The following is a 12150-nucleotide window of genomic DNA, read 5'->3' on the forward strand; positions in this document are numbered from 1 at the left end:
GCTAACGTCAATTAGCATGTTCTAGCATGACAGCTGATCTGTGGTGAGTGCAGCGAGTAGCGTGTAACGTGTTGTTGACAGCAGTAGCCAAAGTGCCTGCAGTGATGCTGACATCGGACGGAGATTACCGCGGGATTCTGCGTAGAAAGTAATTCGTCCTGTTCATCAGAACTGTGAATCTCGGGAAGGCTACTGTATTGTTTACATTGTGGGCTTGTAGATCCTACTGGCACACCGGGCCAGTTAAATAGTTAATCTACCCTCCCGGGGGTCAGAAACATACCATCGGGCCACCGGGCCAGTGCTTATGTCGAGCCCTGAGTTGGAAATGCTGGTTGGAAAATTTTAACATGTCGCCCAGCTGTAGACTCGCTCAAACAGGAGAAAAAGCCAAATGTTTGCTGCTGATTTACTAATGTTAAGTTCTAATTTAAGAATGCTAAGATTAAGCAATGGCCAATAACAATTCATAGTAAACCTTAACAAGTTGTTTTACAATATTTTACTGTCATGAACATGTTTAATTTGATATAACGTTATTACAAATGTCATCCTCAATTTAAGGTAAAATGAAGGAAGTTGTCCTCATACTAAAAGTGAAGCTAACTTTGATAGGGTAAAGAAAAAAGGTGAATGTTTTTATTTATGTGATATGAATAAGATGCTGAAAATTATTTTTAACAGTCAGTATTTTTTTAATTGCAGACTTTTATATATTAGATTAGAGCTACATTTTTATTCATCTTATACTAACATGCAGGCAAAGTAATTTCCCTGGTGCTTTTATTTTCAGTTGAACAAAAATGAAAGATTGGTTTATCAGTGTGTCACTGTTACAGTGTGGCTTTGCACAACCCTGCTGATATACTGAATATTTTTAAGGGCTGGGCAATGTATATGATAGAAATTGTATGAGAATAAATACTGTGTGATTTTGTATATCATTTTATTGTGATATGGCACGATTATTGTTTTTTCTGGTTTTAAAGGCTGTATTCCAGTGAAATTCTATAGTTTTGTTGCCAGATTCTTCTATGGGTTCTAATATTTGCATTCACTCATTTCAGTTATTAAATCAACATTACTGATGATGATTTATCAAAACTCTCATTCTGTTAATATTTTGTCAAAGTACAATTACTCATCCCTACAATTTTGTGGCAGTATTGATTGGGGTATTTGATTTTGTTGCTCAGTCATGAGTCGTAAATGCTTTTGACGAGAAATGTTGTGATATTATTTTAAGGCCATATTGCCCAGTGCTAGCTTACACTTAAACTGAGATTTAAATCTGTTTTTCTTTCTCTTTTTTTGTAAGTGTCTAAAAGACGCTGATCCTGTCCACAGAAGTGCATCACTTAACTTCCTACACTGGTGTTCATCTGGTTTTCCAAACCTGGGCGTGTCGACTGCCATGTAGTGTAAGTACGCTGACTATGGATAAATAACTAAAACAACCCCACTTCAAATAACTGAACTGTTACTATCATTGTTTTATACGAGTGGTTCCTAACCTAGTGTTTGGGATATCACAGGTTGTTAGGATGGGTTCAACAGGAGGTTGAAGGGTTCTTAAACAAGTAGTATGAAATGAAGGCACAGAAAAGTATTGTTGAAAGGAAAAAGCCCAAACAGGACATGTGGTGAAAAAAATTTGGAATAGCTTAGTATTGCATGTGGTTGTAATAGCATTTATAACTGAGTCTGTATATATTTTTTTTTCTCCACATTTTTTTCTATAGATCTACGTGACCACCACTGGGGCTTTTCCACAGGTTTTTTTCTTCTTTGTTTTTTTTGTTTATTTTTTATGTTGAATGAGGTGGATATGTAAACTTTGTACTTTTTTCTGTGGAAATCGTAAGAGAATCATTGAACATTACCAAAGTAGCCACAGACATTACGGAAGAAATTGTCCATTTCCCTGCATATACAAAGACTGTGCACAGTATTTTAGATCTAAAAAATCCCTGCAGGTCCACTTAAGGGATCATGGGGTTGTAGAAGCAGGTGGTGGACTTTCTGGCTCTAAACTAAAATGCTTATTGTGTGAATTTAAAGAGGAAATTGGCCTGAAGCAATATATTGCTCATCTTGGGAAGCATTTGAAGAATAGAGAAACTGTTACCTGTCCATTTAATCGCTGTGCTTTCAAATCAAATGTTTTTTCTACTTTTACATCACATAAATGTCGTTGTCACCCACATTCTACCTTAAAAAACTTAAAGACAGAGATTATTGCCCAAGAATGTGATGGTAATGAATTGGTAGAATGTGAAACAGCTGAATCATCAGATGTGACTGACAGTGACTTTCCTGTGCCACTTGAGGATAATTTTGATAATTTTGAACCAGAGTACCATGACACCACAGAAAAAATTCAGCAGAGCCTTGCCTCGTTACTTTCACGAATGCAAGCAGTCTTACATGTTTCCAAATTAGCCACTCAGGAAATAGTAAGTGAATTTTATGAAATTGGTGTTTTGATTGGTGAATTAAATGAGTATACAGTCAAACAGGTACTAAAGCAACACAGTTTTAACATTGATGATAACACTATTACTTTGATAACAGACGCCTTACACAGCCTCAGTCCCCTCGGCTCCATTTCCCAGAGTGGGTGTCTGGGTTCAGAACAAAAAAGGTTGTCCTATTTCAAAGAAAAATTTGGTTTCATTGACCCAGTTGAGTATGTTTTAGATTTGCCATCAAAGAAAACCTTTGTTTATGTCCCAGTTCTAAAAACACTGCAAAGATTGTTGAATAGGGGTGATGTTATTGACAAGGTTTTAGAAGAAGCCAATACAGAAACACAACCTGGTCATTACAACAGCTCATCTGACGGATCATATTTCAAGGAGAACTCACTTCTGTCTGGGGAAGATCAGAGTATTTCTTTAGCTCTGTACATTGATGACTTTGAGGTCTGTAACCCTTTAGGCACCTCAAGAAAAAAGCATAAATTGTGCGCAGTGTATTGGGTAATAGCAAATTTGCCTGTTAAATACAGATCATCATTGTCTAGCATATACCTTGCTCTCTTGTGTAAAAGTGATAATGTTAAGACATATGGATATGGGAGGATTGTAGAACCACTTAACAGATCTCCAACTGCTTGAAAACCAAGGGATTTACATCAGTAGGTTGGGAACCAGTGTTAGGGGTACAGTGGTGTATGTATCATCTGATAATTTGGGAGCACATTCATTGGCTGGTTTTCAAGAGTCCTTTAATGTTGACAAGTTTTGTCGTTTTTGTTTAGCCAGTCGTAGTGATATACAGAGTAAGTCATTTTTATTGAGAACCAAAGAGTCTTATAACGAGAAGGTTTCCAGGCTCAGTGAGAACGAGAACTTAAAAAGTGTTGACGGGTTCCCCCCTGATTTTTTGCACGACCTTCTAGAAGGCATTGTTCTTTTGGAGATCTGTTTGTGTTTGAAAAAATTCATTAAACAGAAGTACTTCACCTTAAATTATTTGAATACTGCAATACAGTGCTTTCCCTATACATTTTCTGACAGAACTAACCGTCCACAGAAAATTTCAGAAAAAGTACTTGTGAGTGAAACTATTGGAGGCAACGGCCATGAGAACTGGACTCTATTGAGGTTGCTGCCTCTTCTCATAGGTGATGTTGTACCTGAAAATGATGCTGCATGGTCTGTAATTCTGGAACTAAAAGACATTGTGGAACTTTTGGCCTCCTCTACCTTTACAGATGAAAGTTTGTGTTATCTTGATGCCAAAATAAGTGAGCACAGAAAACTGCTACTGAATGTGTTTCCAGACCTGAAACTCAAACCTAAACACCATTTTCTGGAACACTACCCTCATTTAATCCGCTGCTTCGGACCAGTTGTTGATTTTTGGACATTACGTTTTGAAGCTAAACATAGCTTTTTCAAGAAGGTGGCTCGTGATGTCAATAACTTCAAAAACATTCTATTGACTTTGTCCCTCAGACATGAACTTATGCTGGCATACTACTTGGACATGCCCAGCCTCTTTAAACCAACAGTGGAAGTAAAAGGAGTATCAAATGTTTCCCTGGACATTCTTGCCTCCTCTGTCAAGCAAGTGATTGAGAAGAAATGTAGAAGTCTGAGCAGCGTTTCCCTGGCCACAACCGCATACATACATGGAACAAGATACACCAAGGGAATGTTTGTGTCAATTGGAAGCACGAGTGGACTTCCTGATTTTTGTAAGATTCTCCATGTGTTGCATGTATGCAACAAGCTTTTCTTTGTTGTTGAACCTTTCTCAGCTTGGTATGTGGAGCACCTCAGATGTTACGAAGTCTGCAAAAGAGACCCTACTCAACTGATGGTCGTTGAACCTGAAGAGCTCAACCACTACATTCCATTGTCTGCATACATGGTGCGAGGCCGACTTCTGGTTTCACCGAAAGCATTTCTTGTACATTAAGGTAGTCTTTGACGGCTCATAATGAAGTTTTTTCTTCTGAACTTAACATGTAAGTAAGAAAATGTATGGATGCAAAGATTTCGAGTTTGTTAAAAGTATAATTTTTGTGTTTTCACAGATTGTGTGGAGCATCACCTGAGCTGCATCACCTTGGCACTTCTTCCCTGCAAACACCTGTGAGTCTCAACCAGCTACTGTCTTGTATGTAAAAATAAATGTAAGTTATGAAATTTCATAGAATGACCTCAATATATTGTGCCTGGGACATACTGCCTTCCTGAGCTGCGTGTGGGTGTCAGAACCTTTTGCTTGTCTATCTGGTGGCATTTTGGTGGCATCATGCCTAGGTTTTCTGTTCTCAGCAAAAGAAAACAGTTTAAATGATCTATTGATAGTTGATAGACATCATATGAGCAACATGACACCTTTCACAACAATTTCAGAGTCTATATCTAGGGTTTATCAGCTCGGTTTTATCAAAAAATTAAATTGTGATTACTTTAACTGACACTTTTATTGCGATATGATTCACAATTAGAAGGAAAGCGTATTTTTGGATCAATATTTTTTGTTTTCACTTAAAAGACCATTAAGATCATGGTGGTGTCACATTTATTGGTGTCTGTGACAAACATGTTTTCTCGCATCTGGTTAACAAAATTTGTAGGAAAGTAGCACTTAATTATAATGCTGTTTGTCATACATTTTACTTCATCAACTAATTGCTGCTTCTTGTGATTTGAATTTTGCACCACCATTAACCGAGTTTTTGATTATTTTTCAATCAGATGTGCAGCCCTTTCATATCTAGAGAATATGGCAGACCGCTTAAAAAATTGGGTGAAGTGCAGTATATTGCTGCTCTATCAAATGCTCTCTGTTTAAAAATGTCTCATTTGCGCTGTCTCCCTCTAAATTTTTTCAATTTTTTTCCACTCTCACTCTCACTGTCTCTGTCTCACTCTCACACACTTTCTTAGTCTTGCTCACTCATTCAGTTCATCATTTTTCTCTCATACTCTCTTTATCTCTGAAGGTAAAAAAAAATTAAAAAATCACTGACTGGTAACAATACAGGTGTGTGAGCCTGTTTTGATCAATTTTTGCAGGTATCGTAAAGGATAGGTTTTAAAAATAGAGTGAAATGTATAGAAAATGAACTAGTAAATTGTGAGATCTTAAAATGTATTCTGAATGGGATTTTTATGACAATTTGAAGGGGGGTCGTAGGAGGAACTTGTCCATAGGCAGTGTATTAACTACACAACCAGATTATACATTATATGTGGTTTTGTTGTTTACTCTGTCCACAGCAGTACATTGCTTATACATGTACCCCTCTCTGCTTCTCAAAACTGGGGGTGTATCAACTGCCATGTACTATAGGTAATACACTGACTATGGATACAGTTAGTACCTCATAAACCCCAATGAAAAATATAAACTATGCCTTTAAAACTTTGAAACAGAGGTTTAGTGGATTTAATTATAACTTCTTCTACCTTCAGTAGTATTCAATATTGTGAATATGGAACTTCGGAGTTTGTCTTTGCCAAAACTACAATAGTGCACCTTTTTAAATTATAAAAATTTGAATAGTTCATGTGACTATGGTTTTCTTAAAATCTCTATTTTGCATTGTTTTTCCCCTTGTTTTTAGTTATTACAGTTGCGAGTTGATACAGACATTGGTAGTATTATCACTGGGTTCTGGTAAAATGTTTGTGTGCCTGCAACTTCTGTGCACCTAGAGAGGGTATTTTCCACAGAAGGACTTCTTGCTAACAAACTGCCCTTCCTGATCTTAATTAATTCTTGAATAGTTCCCAGTGAATACCAAATAGCATTTTTGCCTTAATCCTACCCTTGCCCATTTCTACCAAAGAACCGATCATAATAATACTTGTGCGGATGTGATTACACTCAATCTAGTTGTGAAATGATATGTAACATTTTTTCTCTTTCTTTTTTTTTTTCTTTGGAGACAGTTTCATCATGCTGCTGCGCATCATCTTGAGCGAAAATGACATTAGAAGGATTACCATTGACAACTTGCCTGAGACTGTTGATGACTTCTACTCAATCATAAAGACCAAGCTTGGATTGGAAGGGGCCCTAGTGGTTCAGTATCAAGACCCTGAATTTGACAATGAACTTTGCAATTTCAGTATCATGTCGGAGCTTCCTAAAGATAAAGCAACTTTGAAAGTGTTCACCAATGCTCATGAATCATACCACACAGACTCGACTCTAGATACAGCTAGCCTGTCATCATCTTCTCCTGAGGAGGGCCCCAGTGATACCCAGTCTCGTCAGCTGCCTCAACCATTCACCATTCCTGCCTTTTCCTTTGATGTTGAGCTGAAACTGAAGCAAGGAAATGAAGCCTACCATAGAGATGGGACCCTTCTTGACATATCAAAAGACATGAAATCAGACATCTTAGACAAGTTAGCAGAAGCCATATATGCCCACAACCCCTACCCCGCACGTGAAGAGTTTGATCATGTGGCCCAAGCTCTCATCAACAAGCATCCTTGTCTGAAGGAACCGGGTTCTGTCAATGGATGGTACTGCTGGAAATTTAGTTTAAAGTTTAAAATGGGCAACTTCCGGCAGAAGCTGCGAGTGGCTGGATGCTCTGAGCTCAGAGTCAATGCACGTACCTCTGGACCAGCAAGTTCAAAAAGACTTAAGAGGGCCAAAAAGTCAGAAGTGAATTTTCTGCCAGATTTTGCAGAAGGGACAGCCCAAAGTGATCTTGACATGGATAGATCAACCATGGCCAGTGAGATGAAGAAAAGAAAGGTTGACTGGAAGCAAATTGGTGAAATGATGAAAAACACATTCCCTCTACGGCGAAAAGAGATTGTGGTAGATGAACCACTTGTGGCAGAAGTCAAAGATAGATGGCCAGCCTTGTTCTCTGAACGGCAGGTAAGCTGTCTCTTAGATTTGTTTTCTCAAATGGGATTTTACTCGAAGGGGTAGTTGGAATTATTTGACATGGGGTTTTATGAAGTACTTTTCATAATCTGTGTTTTACCTAGGTATGTGGCCCAAGTTTGGAGAAGCAGCAGGAGTACCAGTGAAGGAAGCTAACCAGTGTACTGCTGTGGATGTGTAACACAAAAACATATTTTAGACACCTAAAAACGCAGTCTTAGCATACGCTATATTTAGAATATTTTCACCCCTTTACCTTGAAACGTGGCTTTGGTGTTTCAAAGGGTTAGTACGGATTCACCAAAGTCGCACAGTAAGATAAACAAACCAATCAAGGTAGCGTTAGACCAGTAACAGTGCTGTTTTTGCCTAAAGAGACTAGTTGAGTGACAGAGAGCAGAATAGGCTGTCTGCTGCCAAATATCCGAAAATATCCTATCTATAGCAGACACTTAACCCTAGCCTTAGCAGTACATTGCTTAGCTTTTGTGCTAGTGCTTCTCTGTGCATCTCCAAAATTGGGGCATGATAATCGCTATCTATTGTAGGCGATACACAGCACTTCAGATAAAACAAACTGTCCCTTTTTGTGTCTTCCATTTAAGTTTTTTTTTTATATAAAAATGAAAACTCAAAGTTTCCAGTCTAAACAGGTTTTAAAAATTGTACTCTTTGCCTTCAACCCATTTTTATTATTTGCCCAAATCAACAGATCGAAGCAGAATTTGCTTGCTTGACATCTGTTGACCTGAAAGGCTCCCTTTATGCGGGGCTGGACCAGTATCTTGTGAGGTTCCTGGAACTTTATAAAGCAAAGAGTGGCATAGCGGGTCTGACCAGGCTCACAGGAAGTCTCGATGACAACATAAGTTTTGAAATGTTACCATCTTCCAGCCCATATTTTTGATATATCCTATCTGGTCTGCGATAATGACGTAAAATAGTGCACACAGCTTATTCTGTGTTGGAAGGCTCTTTTGTAACCACTGTGGTTTAGCCCTGCGCATACCTGCCAGATGTGACCCAGCAGGCAAGGATAAATTTGCTGATTCCCCCTTTGATTTCGATGGTCATTTTGATAAATTTCCGATTTACAATCAAGATCGCGACACCCATAGTTGTCAGGATTTATGATTGGACAATTAGTAAAGTAATGTATCTTTTCTAAACCCAGTGCTGGTATGTTAGATTCGGCATGACCAATTATTATTATTATTACATTATTAAACTGGTCTAAATCTATGTATTTATATTCCTGTGACCACATTTTGATGGAATCCTAAAACAAACAGCTGTGTTTTTTAACTGTCTACATAAGATGGTGCTCAATACATAATAAGTGATTTGTTCTTTTTTGATCAGAGCTCCACACACAAGAAGAGGACCATTCTTCTGCTGGGCCTCCCTCATTTTCTGAAGGAGGATCCCTCATGCTTTTGCAAGACAGTGGAGGTAAGCATTTTTTATATTTCTTACTACAGTGGTCAAGAAGTAAGTTTAATTGAAATGCCTTAAATCCTGCAAAGTGATACCCATCCAAACATACGATATCCTTGATCTTTGTTAACAGTTTATACTTTAAGCCAACAACAAATCCTACACTTTCTGGTTCTCCATGTTGAAAAAATATATTTTTTTGCTTTCCTTGAAATTTTTATAGGCTGCAGACAACGAGGACATATTCACGAAGGGGATGAAAGTGGGCATTGTGATGGTCAAAGAAGGAGAAGACCTCATTGACGTTTCGGTGGTCCTTGAGGAGGCAGTGGTCCTGTGTAACCTGGGTGATGTCCCAAATGCCATTGCCATGCTGATGGGTCTTCTCTTTGCCCTCAACATTGATTATCCGAAAGAACTGAGGTACACCTTTGAAGTCATTCAGAAGGTCCTCATGAATATTGGTGGAGGTCAGTGTTCCTCACTTGTGCACGGCTTACGAAACAGACTCTTGCGGAAAACCATCTGAGATTGTGTTCTGATGACACACCCTGTGCCTGAGCGTTAAAACTTTTATTTTTTTCAAGTTCTTATTTTGCTGTATGTTTTACACATTGTTTGCCAATTCTAATTTTTATATGTATATATATTCATATTTTTGCATCTGTTCTAACTTCCAGCTACAAATTAAAAACATTACGAAGTGTTCCTTCAGTATTAGTACTGTTTCACAGCAGTTGTAAGTTAGCCCTGTGGAATTGGTTGTGATTGTACATGCCAAAAATATAAGCTCAAGTCCTCAAGTTTTTTTTATCTGTTTATATTCAGATACCTAAAGGTGTGAACATTTAATGGCAAACAATGGTGTTTCCATTTATTCTTTATGCAATTTTAGCATTTTCAGTGTTATAGTGACAGGTGATGTTACATATGTGTGCATTTGAAGAAACTGCTTCTCTACATTGGCACTCATTCTTTTAAAATGGTAGTATTGTCACATAAATCCTTGCAATGTTTTAAGTTTTAGATTGTATACAGGATGTTGAGCAAGTTTTGATGTGTTGAAATATGATCTGTGGTGTTGGATGTGAATTTCATCCTTGATATTTTTACTGCCCTCAACTGACTCTTGGACGATGACTTTGACTCCCCCACGACTTCCCTTTTAGTCACTTCACCAGGGTCTTTGCCATTTCCTGTCTGTAGTTTTGTTGATGTGGCCCTTCACTGACTTTGAGTTTCATTGTGACAGCTAGGTGAGCACATGTAAAGTCACTCATGTTTAAAGAAAACAATATTGTTGCATTAAGATTCAGATATTGTAAAATGTATGGTGGAGGTGGAGTGAGTCTTGCTTGTTGGCAAATATGTTCCACAATAAATGTTGAATGTGGAATATAAATGGTGGTTGTCATACTTCTCTTTGAAACAAGCTTGCTAGAGCCATTTATTATAGGTTACTGTAACACCTGCTAACAATTGTTTAATTAGTTTAATTTAAATTATTTTAATTAGGTTTTGGTAAGCATCATTTTGTATGATTAGGTCAAATAGCCAATCTGACATACATTTTGAAGTTTAAACAGCTGAAACTGGAGTCAGGTTAATGTAAAAATTTTAATCAAATGCAGCAAGACAAAGTTAACACAACAAGCCACATTAGTTATGTTGACATGAATGTTTAAATCCAACGAAGTGCAGGATAAGTTCAATAAATTAAGGAATTTAATTCAAATGACCATACCATTTTAATTACCCTGAAATAGATTTGCAAGTTCAAATAACTACCTTAAGGAGTTCAATCAATTAACAAATCCAAATCAACCAAACTAACACAGAGGTTTACACAACAAGGGATATTTAATCAACATAACATTAGATGATGTTAGGAGAACAAATTGTGTTTTTTCACTTAACTTAAAATTTTAAGGCAGCCCTTTCACTCGTATTTTTACGTTGAAACAACACGTTTAATTTTACAGTGTGCTGACAGAGAGACTCTCCTGCTCCCTCTGAATTCATTCATTAATCCATAATTAAAGTTAGCAGGGAAATAACTGATCATGACGAGAGGTCTTTTTTTTAGATTACATTTAATAGAAATGAATCTGTTTTTGCCACTTTTGATTTTTAGACAATTAACTTATTTTTACTCAGATGTTAACTCGGAAAACAAATCGAATCTGCAGTTATTCACTGCATTTTATATATTTTATCAATATTTCGTTGTAAATGATCACAGGTTGTCAAATACCAACTCATTATACCGACGTTGTTTATAGTCGGTTTCAAGGCGCCCTGTAAAGTCTGTTTTAAGGTCCACTTCTTCCTCTCTGCGATATGAAACTCCGGTGATGTTGTGAAGTTTCACATAAGTCCGATCTGCTGCAGCGTCCAATCAGTAACTGATATCTAATAAGGGGCGCGTCGGCCAGTAAAAGACTTCCCTGAATTCCCTCCTCTCGTGTATTCTCGCTTATCACCCCCCTGAATTCCCTCCTCTCTCCTCTCTCCTCGCTCCTCGCTCCTCCTAGCAGCGATAAGAGCTTTGAGACGGTCCTCAATATGGCGACTCCGAAACTACTTACAGTTCGAGCGAGGAGCGGGGATATATCAAATAAGATACATGAGAAGCAGCCAGAGTCCTTAACAGCTTTTCTTTTATCATATAATGGACAATGTTGCACAAGATCATGCATCATGCATGATATCCTGGAAGGGGTTGGGCCATATGAAGTTAAGCTGGTGTGGAATTCGCTGACCGAGCAAAAGCATCTCACACTTGACAAGCTCAACTACAGAATCACAAGCTTTGATTATAGCTTTTGTGATAAGGGTAACAAACCCTCTCTGATAACTAAGAATGATCTCAAAAACCTTGATGGGTCCATGCAGCAGTCAGCAGCTCAAATGTGGAGCCTTCCTAGGTTAGTACCGACAATGATAGGTGACCTAATCCTTATGGAAAACAAGGAAAGGAAACCTCTCCTACTCTTGCTTTTGTGCATGGAGTTCAACTTCTCTCCTTCTCTTACATTTGCAGCAACACTGTACTTGAGTAAAATCATTGAAGAGCATCACTCCCTCTTCCTGGAGCTCTATCCTCATCTACATTTGCGACCAAAACACCATTTCATGCTCCATTACCCAACAGCGATTCAAAAACTCGGACCCGGGTCACTCATGTTGCATGCAACTTCAGAAATATCTGCAAAACCATGGCATTTCGGCATCAGATAATACAGTGCTACAATTTACTGTGTGGCTCTGTGTTTAGCTACAATACAGAGGTTGGTCCAGGGCACACTACCTTTCTGGCCAACTTTGAGGGAATTAAAA

General features: G+C 38.0%; 1 protein-coding gene across 1 annotated transcript in view; it reads right to left on the bottom strand.

Annotated features, from left to right (window-relative positions):
* The window catches only part of LOC138584359 (protein spire homolog 1-like), a 142766-nt gene that overhangs the window by 105120 nt on the left and 25496 nt on the right, over positions 1–12150 (bottom strand). The window contains exon 3 of the mRNA XM_069656568.1: positions 5639–5664. Coding sequence (XP_069512669.1) covers positions 5639–5664 — 26 coding nt within the window. The remainder of the gene's footprint in view (positions 1–5638; positions 5665–12150) is intronic.

Source organism: Semicossyphus pulcher, unplaced genomic scaffold (assembly GCF_022749685.1).
Source record: "Semicossyphus pulcher isolate SPU_LCO1_2020_fin unplaced genomic scaffold, fSemPul1.0.p SCAF_9, whole genome shotgun sequence".
Taxonomy (NCBI): Eukaryota; Metazoa; Chordata; class Actinopteri; order Labriformes; family Labridae; genus Semicossyphus; species Semicossyphus pulcher.